The sequence below is a fragment of the Labrus mixtus genome, chromosome 19, assembly GCF_963584025.1.
Source record: "Labrus mixtus chromosome 19, fLabMix1.1, whole genome shotgun sequence".
Taxonomy (NCBI): Eukaryota; Metazoa; Chordata; class Actinopteri; order Labriformes; family Labridae; genus Labrus; species Labrus mixtus.
This window is the reverse complement of record NC_083630.1, coordinates 5,567,787-5,585,242: the sequence shown is the minus strand read 5'-3', so window position 1 is coordinate 5,585,242 and position 17,456 is coordinate 5,567,787. Positions and strand designations below refer to the sequence as shown.

The window sequence follows — 17,456 nt, the reverse complement described above, 5'->3', positions numbered from 1 at the left end:
ACGTTTTGGATTTAAACCATTGCTATCTCACACACACACACACACACACTAGCAAAGTACACACACTAGCAAAGTACACACACACACAGACTCACTTTTAAATGCATGCTTTATACACACAAACAATCACATACTCATCCACCCACCATAATCCTCTGATACCATTCTTTGTGACTTTGCCAAACATAATACAAGATAAATTCTCCAAATCGATGGCTAAGCTGTGTGGAGGAAAACATCGGGGGGCTACTGTGTTGAATCTTAAACAGCACAAACAGGAACACAATACTCTGTATCCTGCTAAATGCCCGGTGATTATTTCATCTATGTTCCCAAAGTAATTAAACAGGAGACAAGTGGGGAATTAGTGCGGGTGAGCAAATGACAAAATGACAAGGCAGGATCAGAAATTGGATTCACTTTTTGATTTCACACTTGCAGAAAACCCCTGATGTTTCTAGGACGAGCTGTATGTGTGAACGCAAACATCCACATTTTTCACTCAGATTTCAGTCAGAAGTCAGAGGGAACTGATGTGAGGACGCTGTAGGATAGTCTCCAGAGAATTCACCTCGAGCAAGTGGGAGAGGGCGGTGACGTTTATATCCTGTGACCGGTGTACTGTGCATAGACTTTATGAACATACGATCTCCATGCACGTAATTAAACGGCTGCATTATGTTTCCTGTTCTCCAGTATGTTCTTCTCCACTCTTTTCTTCATATTGGGATTTTGTTGAACTACATCTAGCATTGATATAAAGGCAAATATTCTCATTATATTGTTGTATAGCAGACACTGTTGCTTCGTCCGCTACTTATACATCTTCTTTTTTTTTTTTTTTTTTTTTTTACCTCAGGAGACCCCCCGCCCCCCCCCCCCCCCCTCCTGTCTGACAGGGATAGTCTCCAGCTGTGAGGAGCATATATGAACAGCCAGGTCAGGAGAATCTCCGGAGCAGTCCTCCTGAAATGATCTAGATATTTTCAGGAGTTCACATGTGAACACAGCTATAGTGAGTAAAAAATTATAATTATAAGCAACTCTTTTGGAAGGTCAAAAAGTGATTGCCCGTGTCCTGTCTGTCCCATGCAGATTGACAAACAACTGGAGCAATTCTCAGCATATAATAGAGATCAAGAGACGGTGAGAGATGGGGGGGAGGTGGTCTATTGATAAATAGCTATACAGAACAATAGGAAAACCAGATGCATTCAGGGTAATTCCGCTGACATTTTCCAGTCAGAATAGAAATGGAGTCAATCTCTGGATCATATCACCGTGTGTCTGACTCTGCAGCAGCTGGCAGCGCACGAGGGCTTCGCTCCAGCTGGCTCATATCCAAATTTTGGATAAAAAAATGTAAGGGAACGCTTAAACACTTTCAAGATCACACCAAAATTAATATATTAGATATTAATTCCAGCAAACCACTTTTGCTTTGCATTTTATGTGTAGGTGTCAACACGGCTCAGAGAATGTTCAGTGTGCATGCATGTTTTTTTTCCCCCCTGCAGCACACTGTTTCGTATTCATACACCCACACACACTCACACCTCGCATCTGCCCACAGTCAACCACAGTCCAACTCTATTGACCTCTGAGCAACTCATCCTCAGTATCTAAGGACTGATTTCCTCGCTTAGGGGCATTTAACTCTCAAAGGCTGAGTGAGAGGAGAGCTGTACTTGTCCAAACTTATGCCTTGAAAATCACTTCTCTGCTGCAAACACCCCTCCAGACATGTCAATTTTTCTTCTTCCGGCTTTTAAGAAACAAACTGTATACAAAGTGTTAATGTGAGAGTGAAGTTACCTTTGGAGAGAGCCAGGTGAGTTGCTTCTCCCCTGCTCTAGTGTTGAGATGTGCTAACCTCACAGCCTCCTGGCTAAAGCTTCATATTTTGTTATTTTATTGCACAGCCCAGAGAAGTTATTTTAAAGTTCTAATTCGTTATTGTTGTGTGGAAAATGATATAGTGAGGGTACTGCGAGAGTTGAAAATGGCTGTTTTCACATCTACCATTCATTTGGCAGTAAAAATATCAGACAATATTTTCATAAATATATGAATCAAAATGAGAGCTTCATTTGTAGCTGATTTCTTACCTGTAGCTGCCGCCTCTTAATTTCCTCCAGCATGATTGCAAGACACTTGGTGAAGTCTGTATGATCCTGGTCTGCTGTTTCCATCAGCTTGCATCCCTATGTACAAACACAAACACAGGCAACAAAACACAATCAGATAGATGTACACATACACGGATAGTGGAACAAAACACCCAGGCCCAGATAAAGGATGGAGGGATAACAGAGCACAGAAACACGGAGTGAGATAGAGGGATGGAGCGAGGTATAAATCAGTGTTTTAGTCTTGTCTCGCTGTCTGTGGGCTGTGTTCCTGAATAATGAAAAGGCTCCAGTCAGTGGCCTTAAAAGTACAGCAGGTAAACAACCACACTCCGGCTTTCTCTGCCCCCCTGTCTCCTTCTTTATCCACGCACTTTGACTTTCCTCCTAAAAAACACAAACTTCCCTATCTCACTCTCGCACACACACACACACACACACACACACACACACACACACACACACACACACACACACACACACACACAGAGTGCAGTCAGTTCTGAAAAAACTTGTTTCGCTGTGCTCCGTTTGATCCCATCCATCCTCCACCCTCCCTCCATCTCTGCCTCCTCTTGTCTCTCTCGCTCCCTTGTGGATGCTTTTCTGTTCTCTCCCTTCCATTTATGCAGAATTATTCACCGTTTCTGACAAATCTCTGAGGGAACGCCTCAAACTTTCCCATTGTTCTGCTCCTAAAGCATCACCATAAAAGTCAGTTCTGTCTCATGGAAACAAAAGTCATGCTCGTTTTTTTTGTAGGCAACCTGTGATATTTGTGAAAAGGGACTAATATTACAGGCGGTGCAGAGAGAAGGGGGAGGGTGGGGGGTAATGGCAGAAGCCAACCCATATCTCTGTATGCAGGTGTGTGATCATGTGTGTGTGCATGGTGTAGTATTAGATCCACATTTCGGTGTGTATCGGAGGGGGTCTTATCACAGTAACTCAAAGGTTGCACAGGCACTACATTTTCTTTTTCTCTAAGCCTCGGAGTCTAAGGTGTGTTTATGTGACACCTTACCCTCCATTTATTATGTATTGAACCAAGCTTCAACCCTCAAGTGTTGTGCTTGGATGTTTTGCTCATCATAAAAAGTCCACTTCAAAGGAGAATTAGCATTTTTTGTTCTCATGACCTTGGAGAGTTTAGTCTGAATATGCCTACATGGTGCAGTCTTTTGTACAGCTGGGGACACAAGGAGGAAAGACTGTGACGCAGGCTGCTAAAACTGCATCTTCAGCGTTTACATTTTAATAAAGTATTTCGAGTATACAAGGAGAACTGTTTGCCTTGAAAAAATGCACATTGCAGATCACCTCATGAATGTGCAGTCTTGAAAACGGACACTATTTCCGACATCTTGGACAGTGTCTTCATGGCAACGACAGCTCAAGTGCATGACATTAAAGTGCATTAAAGTCAGGTTGCAACAGGCTTTTAGCTGTTACTGCTAATACTACACGTACTTTTACCATTATCACTGACATTGTAGCTATAAATCTATCTTATTCATTGTTGTTGTCACTCTGTCTGTCCCTATCCTTCTCCTTCTCCTTTCATCTCCCTCTATCCCACTTTCCAAGTCAAACACAGTTCTGCAGAAGTCTGTTCAACATGAGTCCGGTTCTGTTCGAGCTTTCTGCCTCTTGAGGGAAGTGCTCATGATGGATCAATGTTTGGTCTTTGTAGATAATATAACAAAGAGTAAGGTCTCTCACCTGATCTTTTGTAAAGTGTCTCGAGATAACATTTGTTATGAATTGGCGCTATACAAACAAAGATTGATTGATTGTATAAAGTTACTATGTAACTCATTGATTCGTTTTGGTCATAACATGAATCAAACCAACTTAAGTGACTCAATTCTGCTTGAAAGGGCAGGTGCACCAACACCTGGGACAGTGCTATTTTCTGTGCCAGAACATAGCCTTCCTTTTTTTAGACTGGCTTTGGGCCCAGTAATGTATTTTCTTCCATTGCGCCCAAAGTACAGGCAAAAAAACAGGCAAAAATACAAGCAGATGACCACTGTGTGATATAACGTCCAGATTGTAAAGATTAGAAATAATACAAATGTGATACTTTCTTTTTACATTCATACATTTCCTGATACATTTGTTTCTTACGCAAAATGGTCTTAGGTAAGATCAGGGTTCAATGTTGCAGGTACCTTTTCGTTGTAGTCTCATGCATCATTATGGACATTTTTGTCCATTTGGGCAAATGTTTCCTCTTTATCTGGCCATCATTTTGGCTGTGTTAGTGCATATGGCACACATTTTTGTAAGAAAGTCTCTCTCTTGACACATTTTGGAATGCAAATTTTTTTTTTTTAATAGATCAATAGAACACTGTGAAACATTTTTACTACCCTCTTAAGTCACTAAGGACAAAAATGTCCACTTCCAAAATACTGCTATAAAAATAGAACAGATTGATATTCTTTTCTACTTTTTTTTGCATAAATATCCTAAACAACTCCAGTCCTGCTCAAAACTATCAAATATTGAATAATTATCAGGAATTTAATCCTTTAAATGGCAGTTGTTCAAGAGATTTATGCAAAAAAAAAGTAGAAAAAAATATTGATCTGTTCTATTTTCATAGCAGTGTTTGTAAATTGGATATTTTCGCCCTCCACTATCCAAACAGCGAACTACATTTTAAATCTGATGCTACACAAAAACTAACAATGCATCAATGTCAATATTTTGGATAATCTTTGACACATCCAAGACTGATTTAAAAAAAATCCCCAGCCACCAAATATTTGTTATATGGAAAATAACTCATTTTTGTGTTTTTTTTCCATAAATAATAACAGTGACATCAAGTAATCAAACTGACATTTAAAGGGTTAAATTCCTAAAAAAGATTGAATGTTTGGTAGTTTTGAGCAGGGCTGAAGTTGTTTAAGAGATAATTTTTTTGGAAGTGGACATTTTTGTCCTTAGTGACTTAAAAGGGTAGTAAATTAAACTGATGCCCGAGGGTTAATATGTTTGACAGTAGTAAAAGTAGTAGTAGTAGTTAATGTAGTTAATTAGTCTCAAACTCTGACAAACTAAACGAATGTTCCCCATCAAAGTATGCATGTCTAAAAAGGATGAGGATGATGAGGATCAGTAGGGAAATGAAAGTAGTTTTCACAAGTTAAATTACAGATGAGAATGTATTTGTTTTCTCTCTCTACATTCATTTGCATTTATTTCGTGACCAGTGAGCAACATCCGACAATTGCAAAGCTGTGGTAAACAAAGCAACAGTGCCTCCTGCTGAACTCTGTTAGGACTCCTTCAAACTCCACGATTAAAGTGTTGATGATTAATGTGAGGTGTAGAGCCATGAAGGATTTCTAAATGGAGCAGAAAACTCGGAGTTAAAAGCAGGAACAAAAATAGGAACAGGTTTGTCTGATCGAAGAGCAGGAAGCAAATATGTCAAATGTGGGTCTGACCGCCTCCTGAGGTAGTTTTTGATGATTGACTGATTCTAAATGCATCTTGGAGAGCTCTGAGGGTTGACGCTGAGTCAGACTGCATGGTCATCCCCACTTTGATGACTCAGTCTGCAGGTTCTTTTCACTGCAGGGGGAAAGTCCTGGAGAGTCAAAAGAGCCACGTATCCCCAGCCCACACCTCAGCTCTGTGTCCCTGACACACCACCTACACTCACAAAGCATGTTCCCTCAAACTCAAGCTCAGTCGACGGTTAATCTCCAGTTGAGTTCCTGAGAGTTTAATTCGATGAATGTATGACAGCTTCAGGATCATTTTGGCAGAACAGATTTATTTGCATCACATTGGAGTCAGTCATCTAGCGATTATTAAAACTGTCTCATATATTCACTTTTTTCCCTCAATCGTAATCTTGTTTTTTTGTTAGTAAGTTATATTTATTATCGTTTATACTGTATGTGTGAGTTTGTCCCTGTGTGTACACCTGCAAGTCAAACGTTTCACTCACCTTGTCTGTAAAGAAAGCCTTGACCTCAGCAGTAATGGAATCAAAATCCCCACTGATGTAGTCGGGGAGAAAGCTGGATGTGAGGATAGACAGAGAGGATGAGTGACAGAGGGAGAGGGTTACAACCCCAAGAAAGACAGACAGAGCAAGAGAGAGAGAGAGAGAGAGGACATCGTGTCAGCTCTTTGATCTGTGCAGCGAGGGAGACGAGTGACGGCGCCCGGGGAAGGCGAAGAGACACGGAGACTGACAGGGTGATTCTCTGTTGCACTGAGGCTGCCCCGTTTTCACACACGTGTTGACTGCAGATATACAAAGATTGATGTGAAAACACACACACACACACACACACACACACACACACACACACACACACACATACATACATAATAACATACACAAGCAATCCAGATAGTTTGATGCATACATTGAGATAGGTTGAAACAGATAATCACCATGAAGGTATATTTTATCACACATACTCACACACACACACAAACAGTGCATGAGGTACCTGTTCATCAAATATTACCTGTTGTATTACACTGAGTGAGGATTCCTTATAAGAGCAGAGTATCGGTTTGCATAATGTAGGTCTCTGCAATTTAAAGTTTTGACATGTGCTCAATCAGTGCAGAATACTGTAAAAATGACAACTGAAACTAGGCTGTATGAATAATTAATGTGTATATTTTGAATTTGGGGTTATTTATATTGACTTCTGAAGTGGGTTAGTGCACAAAGTGAGAAAAAAACACATGCAGATGTGTGTTACGGTGAGTTTGAATGTGTAAACATTAGTCCATTAGGGTCTGGTTTCAGAGGAGCAAACAGGGTAAAATGTAAAGATGTATACATTTGTATGAAATGTGTGCAGTTAATATGCAAAATATTATTTCTAATAGAAGTTTTGAAGTTCCGAGGTGCTTGAAGGATGCATATGGATTCATATGCATCCTTCAGGCAAGTTGCTTACCTGCAGCACATGCATGATACTTGTCAAACTAATGGACAATGCAAAAAATAAAATTAAAAAAAACCTTAGAGAAATTCATTTTAAAATTTTAGTTTTATGACTCATCTGATCCAGAATTGCTTCTCAAAAGAAACATGGCACAATAATCACACAATACAGAAATACAGAAAACTGGTGTTAACAACATGAACATGGAGAAAATGAGATGTTAACACATGCAATTAAGAGGATAACTGTACAACTAATAGAGAAGAAGTTTGGGAATATTGGTGCATGGGCTCTGCATTCTGAAAGCAAACGTCCCTGTGTATTTAATTTATCCAAATATAACTAAATATAACTGTGTTTTGAGGAAACTTGCATTCCCATGGCGTAGGAATTGACGAGGTCTGTTACAGAGATCAGTGAAAACAGGCAAAAAAAATTATCTCACAGCAAAGACTGAGTGTTGCATTGCTGTCAGAGAGAGACAGATAGCTCTCCATGTATTCTGTGTGTGTGTGTGTGTGTGTGTGTGTGTGTGTGTGTTTGGAGCAGGACCACGCAGAGATGTGGCTGCCGCTATCTGGAGGCATTAACAGGTCTGACATTACGATTTCATGGCTGGTTGGGTTGTCTGCTTGTTTGTGTTAGCGTATGTGTTTGCGGTGTGTTTGTTTATCGGTGTGTGTGTGTGGTTACTCTGTAAGAGGCGAGAGCGATGTTCCGGTTGGTTGAAGAAGGAGATACAGAAGGATTATTCCCTCCCTCTCCGTCCCCGGCATTCCCATTTACACCAGCAAGATACAACAAGACAAACAGAGCAGCAAATGTAGACAAACACACACCACGCTCACACACACACACACACACACACACACACACACACACACACACACACACACACACACACACACACACACACACACACACACACACACACACACACACACACACACACACACACACACACACACACACACACACACACACACACTTTCGACAAAAGCATGCATACAGACAATCAAATGCAACCCAAACAGAGGCAAAAAGAAAGATATTTAATCCAGGTACACATCTTCTTTACAGAAACAAAACACATTCACAGGCAGAAAATAAGTACAAACACAAAGAGACACACATAAAATATGCACATAAGTTTGAAAATAAGTATAAAATCTACTCTACACTATAAAACATCTTCACCCAAAAATAACCTCTATGTGACAAACGGGATGAGATGTGACTTTGGGCCTGATCACTGCTTTGCACACACACACACACACTCACACTGGGCACACACACACATCTTGTTGTGACCCGTGTGCATGACTCTATCGGCTGATAGTAATTGACCAGGCGCGATTCTAAATTCTTTATTCATTGGTGTGTGTGTGTGTGGCCATCTATGCTGTTTGTGTGTGTGTTATTTTGTCGGCGTGTTGTGTGTGTGTGACAGTCTTCACTTCCACATTAATATTAACTGACACTTTAATTTGGATGGGAAATAGAGCATTTTACCGCCGGTTTGTCTGAGGATCGGGTGGCGGCGGCGGCGGCTGTGTGCTCTTTTCCTGTGTGTATGTGTTCAACCGGCTTGTTGTGTCTCCCACTTTGCATCCTCATCGCCTGTTTTTCTCTGCCAATAAACAGCTCTCCTTCACATGCTTTCTCCTCCTTCAGACTCCAGTCCAATCTAGTCTCATTTCCACTCTGCCATGCATTCTTTTCTGTGTAACTACGGCAACTTCCTTCAAAGTAACCATCTCATTAAGATAAAATAAACAGGATATTTATATTTCTGACTGATCCATCCACATGAACACTGTTGTGTTGTTTTCAATCCTTCCCTCATAGCTCTCATGGTCTTCTGATCTCCTAATTGAACTTTCCATCACTTGTGGAGATGTGGCTCTGATTACTCCTCTCATCTCCCAATCAGAGATGGAGAGCTGGTGGAGGGGCGGGGGAGTTATCTTTGATGACATCAATAACAACCACGATACATAAAAAAGAGTCAAACAAAGAACTATGACATGTGGAGGTCTCAGACTCTTCAAAACATTGAACTGACTGAACACAAAGATGAATTTGGAAAGGAATTCTGAACATGAGACATCTGATTTTTCACTGGCCTTTACTCCAACATCAACATTCATGTTTGCATGCACAGAACACTATACACATTGTGTGTGTGTGTGAGTTAGACAGAACCAGCACATGAACTCCTGATGAGAGCTCGAACAGGTACTGGCATTATTTAAAGACTTGAGTCCACACACCAGAAGCTGTTTCAAATTACATTTAATGAAATGTATCACCACATGTGACGTTTTCAGGCCCCAGCCCTTCATCAGACGTGAAACAAAGCGTCACATGTGGTGACAAATTCCAGAATTTCTTATGCCACAGTCTTACACAGTCTTATCTTATGCCACAGTGAGCACTGTCCTGTCCCCTGTTCATCTATCTATTGACTTCTTATCCTCTCACAGGATTTGATTAAGACAAAATGGACTTTTCATGTAGAAATGACACAGGGTTAGATTTACTAGAAAACCAAAAGGGAATCAGCTATGACAAAAGTCTTCAGAAAAACATGTGTAGTCATGGTGATAATTTATGGTTATCAGTTCATTTAATTTGATTCAAGGCTGAAAAGTGTTCGTATAGGTAATTTAAGCTTTACAGGTTTTGTTGGGTGTCACAAGCTTATTGCCTTTAACCTGCTTCTTTCTGATAATAAAGCAATATCACACCAGAGGGAGTGGTGTACTCTGTATCATCATTTTCACACACTCTAGTTTCTTTTTCTAGGTTTAGAAGTAACTGGTGACTAGTTCTTTTGTATTGTGCACATTCATTTGTGACGGGTATTTTGACATGGCTGCTGTTTTATCATTGACGACATCTCCAACAATCGGTGTCTGTATAGGTATCCACCATTCGCTGTCCTTAACAATCTCTCTGCTCTGCATGTGTTCACACCGACTGAGGGGCTTCTCCATGTATCCAGTGTTGTCCCTGAACGTGCAGGTGACAGTGAACGAGCGCTCACGTTCCATTTTACCCAGAGTTGCTGAGCACTGTGTGCACAAAATCAGATATACGTAATTCAGCCTGCATCCTACATGGCATGCATCCGGTATTCTTTTTGAAGTAAAAGCCAGATCTGTTATTTACTGTGGCCTAACTACCCACGTTTTCACACAACGCCTTTTATTCTGAAGAAGAACATGCAGACAGTCAGACATGAAACACCACATCCATTATCCCACCCTGACCAAACACACTGATGTTCACTATCTCTCTGTGAAAGCCTCCACACTTCAGGGACACAGTGACCCCATAACCCATCTCTGTCCTGACAGCGGTCCTCCATTAGACACACACATTTTCTCAACTGAGAACACACATACGCACACAATCACACCTATCAAACCAAAAAGAGAGCTGTTGAAAGCATTGTACAGTTTTGCAGTATCATCAATAACATCATCTTACTCAAACTCAACAGCATGCACAGAGGACGACGTGTTAGTGGGAACAAAAAGTGCACCAGCTCACCTGTCTCTGGCTCCAGCAGTGATGTCATAGAGATGATTGGCAGCTCCATCAGCACACGCTCTCAGGAGAGCTACAGAAAGACAGACACATGGATACTTTAGCCTGTGTGTTAATTTAGACCTCTGTTAGGTACTATGAATATAACTGTGAAGTTCCATTTCTGCATTTGAGAAGATACGGCCCCTTTGGAGTGAAATCAGTACTGATCCCTCCATATGACCGGCGAAAGCAAGCAAGACCTTCAGTTAAACGATTGATTATCTCCATATAGTAAATGTTTTACGTCTGTAACCTATTGTTCTCCAAGCCAGCAGCCAGGTTTCCAGTCTGACTTGTGGCCTCTTCTCATTGTCATTCCCTCTCTCTTTCCCGATTCTACACTCTATCAATTGTCCTGTCAAAGGCAAAGCCCAAAAAAACAGACTTGTTCAAAAATAATTCTAAAAAAATTCATTGCAGAGGCTTGTTTAAAAAGAGTTTAAAAGTTTTCAAGAAGAAGTCTCTAAAGAGTAAAAGAAAGAGTAATGTTATACACTGACATAGAAAAATGTACGTTCAGCAGAATGAGCGATGGTAGTTTTGCAAAATAAAAATACTTACTCCAAAAAACCCATCAGCCTTTTCTGATTGTGGTTGAACAATTTAAGTGGAAGTAGAATGAACAGTAAGTGACGGAGTGCTTTTCTGTCCTTTCAAAACAGACATTCAAGTGGTTCTTTGCTTTTTAAAACAATACACTAAATAAGATGCAAACTACTTGCAAATGTATGCTCTTTCACGTCCTCTATTCTATTCAATTTGAACAAGCTGCATGCTATTTGAGGGTGCTGTGATGCATACAGAGGTAAAAAAAAACTTTCTCCTGCACCCTGGTTAAATCTAACTCTGCCCCAAAGAGACGGGCAACTGTGGTGCGCTTGTTTTTAGTTTTCTGTCCCCTCATCAGTTTTCTTTGTTCCACTGTGTCCATTCCCCAAACCCATCAGTGATGGTTCACATGCCTGTAGGCAAATTGTGTGGTTGCAGAAAAATAACAATTTACGGTGTAAGAGAAAAATCTCTTGTCACAGCTGTCTACTACACATGTGATCAAGTCCAGACTTAGAGTCTGGGGTAACACATTATGAGAAAAAACTTAAATTTCACTCCCCACTGTTCTACACACTCACTCCCCTCTTTGCTCTGACCAGTTAAGATGCTGTGTTGCCTTCAGAACAGACTGACTTCATAGCATCAGACCTTTTAGACAGTGGCTTTCTTGTAGAAACTTGTAATCTTTGCCGATGTACTGCTGATGAAACTCAACATACCAAGCGTTGATTCAACAATGTACAGTAGCACCTCTATTGAGATGTTAACATTTTACACATTTCTCCTCCTCAGGGTTCACACGGTCAGGACAAAAGCAGGTTGAAGGTTTAACTTGCATTACTTCCATCTTCACTGATATTATCTCTAAACATCACACTGCTATCATAATGACCGTCAAATCTTGGAGTCACACCTGACCTACATGCATTCATTCAAATACCCAATCGCTCTTACATTTGCTAAAGTAGACTAAATAAGCATGAATGATTATTCAGAGGGGTATCCTTCTTCAACTAACTATCCTCGCCCTGAATTCTTACAAAGTGAACATTGCAGACCAATTTGCATCGATGTATACTCAAGGTAACGTTTCTCTTCATAACCCCAGCCCCCTGCTGATGTTGATGTTTCACGTCAAGAAATGATTGCAATGTAAATGACTCATTATCTCCGACGGAGTGCAAAAGGCTGAGAAACTTTACAAAAGACAACTTCTGTACAAAACAGACAAACAGCTGCTGAAGCCTCCTGATGGCAGGCTATCAGTCAGTATAAACATGCACAATGAATAACTTTCTCGGGTTCTACAACATTTGCTTCAGTCTGTCAATCATTTATAAAACTATGTTTCTATGGCATGCTCTTAAAACGCACACAGACACACAGCTCCAGTGAAATACAGACATCTAATGTATTTCTATAAAGTGCCTCTCAAGTAGGCGGCCATGTTTCAAAATCATCAACCTACTTTTCAATTATTTGCCATATTCCTTTCCTTGCAATATGTTTTCTTGTAAGAAGAGTTTTCATAAATATCAATGACAGATATATACTTTATGTACATCAAAACATCTGCTCACATGAAGTCAAACTGCCAATCATTTACAATTCTGTGATACGATGCCAGCCTTTGCTGCCGTGTTTTAGTGCAGCCTTCCACCTTCTTAGTTAATTTATTGAACATGTTAAGATAATACAAACACAAAATAAAAAGGAAAAAATAAAAATAAATTCAAAAACTGGATCCTCAGGATCCATAGCAACAAATATAAACTCAAATATTATAGTTCGTGTTCAAAAGGGATAGGAAGAAGTTAAAAACTTTTCTGGTCCTACCCCTTCTTATTTTTGTGCATTATTCACAGAAAAGAAAAAAAAGTTTTCATCAATCAGTGTATGATGTTGGACTTGTTGGCCAAAACAAGTTAAGTTTTTAGACAAAACAACAACAAAATAATGGGAACAGATTAACCAAGACCATCAGCCAAGAAATAACCAAATAGAAATCAGAAAAACAGAAAATCACTGCTCCAGTTCATATCTATTCAAAATTTTATTCCTGAAGAGTTTTTTTTGTTTAAATATACTGTTGCATTTTTTCAGCTCATCATCACAGTTGTTCCACAGACTAACACCCTTAGTTGTTATACAGTGAAGTTTTGCATTAGTTCTGATTGGTGGTTATGTACCTGTATATTAACAACCCCTGAAAAAAGAGCTAACATCTCGAGAAATGACAGCTATTTTCTATGAAACAATTCAGACTCAGTGGGAATTCTGGGCAATGAGCAGTGAACACATCACTCAGTGAAATCCATATTTTTACCAACTAGGTTCATTATTAACTCTTCAGTAAAGAACCTAAACTGAATTTTTTCTCAACGCTGAAGACACAGTCAGCGTTTAATTAACCGGATGAACCTATGAAATGATGACTGTTTGAAGTACACATTCAACACCCTAACTGACTCTATCTCCTCCCACTCTTCCGAGCACTTGAGTTTAAACAACAAACCACAATAAGTGACATGGATGTTCTATGAATCGTGACTGTGAGCTGAGTGGGGACAGCAGAGGCGGTCAGAGGCGATGACCTTGTAAGTTAACTAGCCTGTAATCCCTCCCTGCAGGCTTCACATCCTCCTCGCTCCTGTCACTCACTGTGCTGTGTGATAGATACATACAGGAGATAATGCACTTCCACACACAGCACTAAACCTGTCATTTCCCTGCTTTTTAATCATATATTTCACTGTTGAACTCGATGTAGAAAAGATGCATGTCCACGTTCCATGCACACATTGCTGTGGGGTATATTCTTTTCTATGGCGAGACGGTATTGATGAGGTTAGTGGGGAGGATTAATGCCTGTCAGGTTGGAGCTTTGGTGCAGTACAGTAGAGGGCAAACGACCACAGAAAGCGGTGAAAATATTATTATCCTTATTATGATGCCCAGACAGCCTCCCTTCATCTAACAGTCCACCTTTACCCCCCTCCATCTGTCACCCTGTCTCCTGATCCACCCGGCTCCCTGCACCTTGCTTTGAATTTGATTGATTTCCTACAGAAAACATCTTATTTTCTTTCTCTCTATCTCCTCAATTACTATTTATTCATGGACCCTTTCGATGCCTTGTTAAGCTCGGTGGCCAAAATGTGTCTATGATCTCTTTGAATCAATCCTTGCTTATAGCTTCAGATATAGAATTACACACAAACCTATTCTTAAATGCAGAAGTTCAGGAAGTGTATAGCCTTGTTTGCAAGGTTGCTACACAACTAGCTCATGGGTGATGTTCATAAACTTTGTCTTTGGCAAGCTGCTCTACATCAACTCTTAGAGAGAGAAATGCTTCCTCTGACTGCTTTATCGATTCCCTTGTTTGTGTTACATTGAGCAAAGGAAGGATTTGTGAGTAATTAATGAGTGGCTTATTCAGTAGACGAGTTGGCTGTTAACTGACTAGATTTAGGGAGTGGGTTACTGATGGACCAGATGAGTGAGACTTCACACTCGGCACCTGTAAATGAGTTTCTCTTTGATCAGTGTTGCGCTCTTCTAGCTTCCGTCGCTCCTTCACTCCCCGCTGCTCGACTTCTCCCACGGGTGATGAGGGGGCCCAGCGGCAGCACATCAGAGGACCTGGGACTGCTGCATGTCTGTATATATTTGCGTGTACACATGGGCACCTGGCTACACCACCTATAGGTGCAAAGTCATCTGGAGAGTGACACGGTCATGGGTGCACTGACATCTGCTTATCTCATAAATAACTTAAAAAAATACATGGCGTATCGAGTGAGGCATACCACATTTGCTGCCAGCGTTTTTTTCTTTTTTTTTTTACCATCACGCTGCAAGAGATCTGAGATATGTGATGCACGCAGCGTCATCACTCTGTCAAAACTTCTTCAAGTCCCATGTGCACTGCTGCCAGGAGCCAAACTGATCAAGAAAGCTTCCCGATTTCTGACATCCACACCACAGCATAGCTATCGGCAATTTTTAGAAGCCATCAACAATCTCTCAAACTTTTTTTATAAGCAGACTTCCTTAACTGGGAGCAAATGCCTGTCCACGTTATCAAGCTCTATAATTCCCTCAAAGTACATGTGATACGTCCAGCTATATCAAAGAGGGCGCCGGAAAGGACAGGTGGCTGTTTGGATGATTTGATACGATGTCTACCTTTAACAAGGACAGCAAAGTACAAGAGAAGCAATCAGCTAAAGATATGCAATAGTCCACAAATACATTGATGTAAAATTAAATGCATGGAGGATTCAACGTTGGTTACACTTTGCTGATCTGGTCACCGTTTGGGAGAGGATATTAAACCCAAAATATCAATCTGCAAGCACTGTTGAGGGTCAGGGATAGTCAACAGGGCGATACAGAATCTCTTACACGTTTAATATCTCCCCATGCTGGTAGCAAACGGACAATTTAAGCTGGATATTGAAAAACTGTCTTCAATTTAGATTTGGCCAGCCCAGAAAAATAATACAAATGGGTTTTCAAATGCATTTCAAATCATATTACAGAAGCAATTTTCAGAAAACAAGCACTGTGATTTCAAAGGGCTACTGTGCAGATATTCAGAAAACTGGCCTCTGTCTATGCTGCATGTACAGTGTTAGACATGGGATTAAGCAGCAATTAATCCATTCCCATTGCATTTATTGAACTCTGAATGAATGTGTTTGAATTAATTGTTTTCTTAAGGCACCAGACAGCCTTGTAAAATCAGACAAGGTAACTGCTTTGTCTAATGGCATTAAACAGTTCAAAGAGGAGAGACGCATGTATTACAAGCTTTTCTGAGTTCTGCATGCTCCAATATGAGTGTACTGCATGTTACTTAAAAAGTTTCTGCCCCCCTTTATTCCGCCAAAAAGTCTTCTTGTCTAACCCATTGTGAAAAGGTTCTCCCATACCTTTCACCTGCCCCCACCTTCCCTACACTGACTGTGGCCTGCAGAGTGATTAGGCTGAGTGAAATCACCTGAGCTTAATTGGACAGAGTGAGGCCAGTTGGGTTGTTTCTTGTATAAAGCCAGACTCAGCCAGAGTCCGGGGGGAAATGTGTGTTGGTGCAACTGTTTTTTCTTTCAGTTTATTTAATCTAGTTGTTTTATTAGACTACCCGGGACTTTTGTTTTTGCTGTTTTGTGCTATTTTTGGTTAATAAATCAACCACCTTGCATGGATTTCTGCCTCCTGACATCTTTTTGCTCACCACCAGTGCCGAACAGCCACACTTAAATCCCAATTTTGATGTTGACTTACAATCAGTAATGTTAGACCCATGCATAAGCAAGGGTTGTGCCTCAATGACAATCTTTGTAGTGAGACACACGTGCTTGCTTTTTCAAACCCTGCTGTAAGCAGACAGTTTCTCCTCATTGGTGTCTGCAAGAGGCCCAACAGTAGTAAGAAACATCAAGAGTCTGTGCTGTTATTGACTGTGTTGTGACTGAAAAGTCCACATTCTGAACAAAGGAGTCGGAAGTCCAGTGAGTTTGTTTATATCGACTCTGTCTCTGCTCATCTGAGTGGACCGGGTGCTTACTGCCATTACCTGTGTGCACATCATTTACCAACCAGTTATCTGTAGTGTATACACACACAAACACACACACTTGATTGTGTCTGAATGGATATGCTGCCACTTTACCTTGGGATCTTAGAATAGCTAAAAGCCAGCACTGAATAGGATTGAGCATCTGTTATGAAAACGTAGTACAGTTCAGTAGTTGGCTCAGTGCTATGAAAGCTGCTGACCTATGAAACAGTTGAATAAACACACACAGCCGTTTTCACATATGCACTCCGGATAATATCTAGATATTTACAGGAGGACTTCTCCGGAGATTCTCCCGAACTAGCCGTTCACATATGCTCCTCACAGAGGGGGACTTTCCCTGTCAGAGGGGAGGAGGGCGCGGGGGATTTCCCGACGTAAGACGTGACGTAAATAAACAATGCGGAAGTAGCAGCCGAAGCAACACAGTCCGCTACACAACGTTATAATAAGAATATTTGCCTTTATATCAATGCTATGTGTAATCCAATGGAATGACAACATCCACAAAAGAGAGGAGAACAACATACTGACGAACAGAAAACATAATGCAGCTGTTTAATTATGTGCATGGAGATCGTAGTGGTCGCGTGCAGACACTTTAGCCGGTCACTATATAAACGTCATTCTCTTTTCATTGGCTGGAATTGAAAATCT

At 40.7% G+C, this 17,456-nt stretch overlaps 2 protein-coding genes across 5 annotated transcripts in view; both read right to left on the bottom strand.

Moving 5' to 3' along the window:
- hnf4g (hepatocyte nuclear factor 4, gamma) overlaps positions 1-17,456 on the bottom strand; it is a 187,438-nt gene that overhangs the window by 136,854 nt on the left and 33,128 nt on the right. The window lies entirely within an intron of this gene.
- The window catches only part of tpk1 (thiamin pyrophosphokinase 1), a 52,692-nt gene that overhangs the window by 27,974 nt on the left and 7,262 nt on the right, over positions 1-17,456 (bottom strand). For all 4 annotated transcript variants that reach the window (XM_061064001.1, XM_061064002.1, XM_061063999.1 and 1 more), the window contains exons 5-7: positions 10,622-10,691; positions 6,100-6,172; positions 2,109-2,204 (exon numbers count right to left, since the gene is read on the bottom strand). In XM_061064001.1, the coding sequence (XP_060919984.1) occupies positions 2,109-2,204; positions 6,100-6,172; positions 10,622-10,691 (239 nt within the window). The remainder of the gene's footprint in view (positions 1-2,108; positions 2,205-6,099; positions 6,173-10,621; positions 10,692-17,456) is intronic.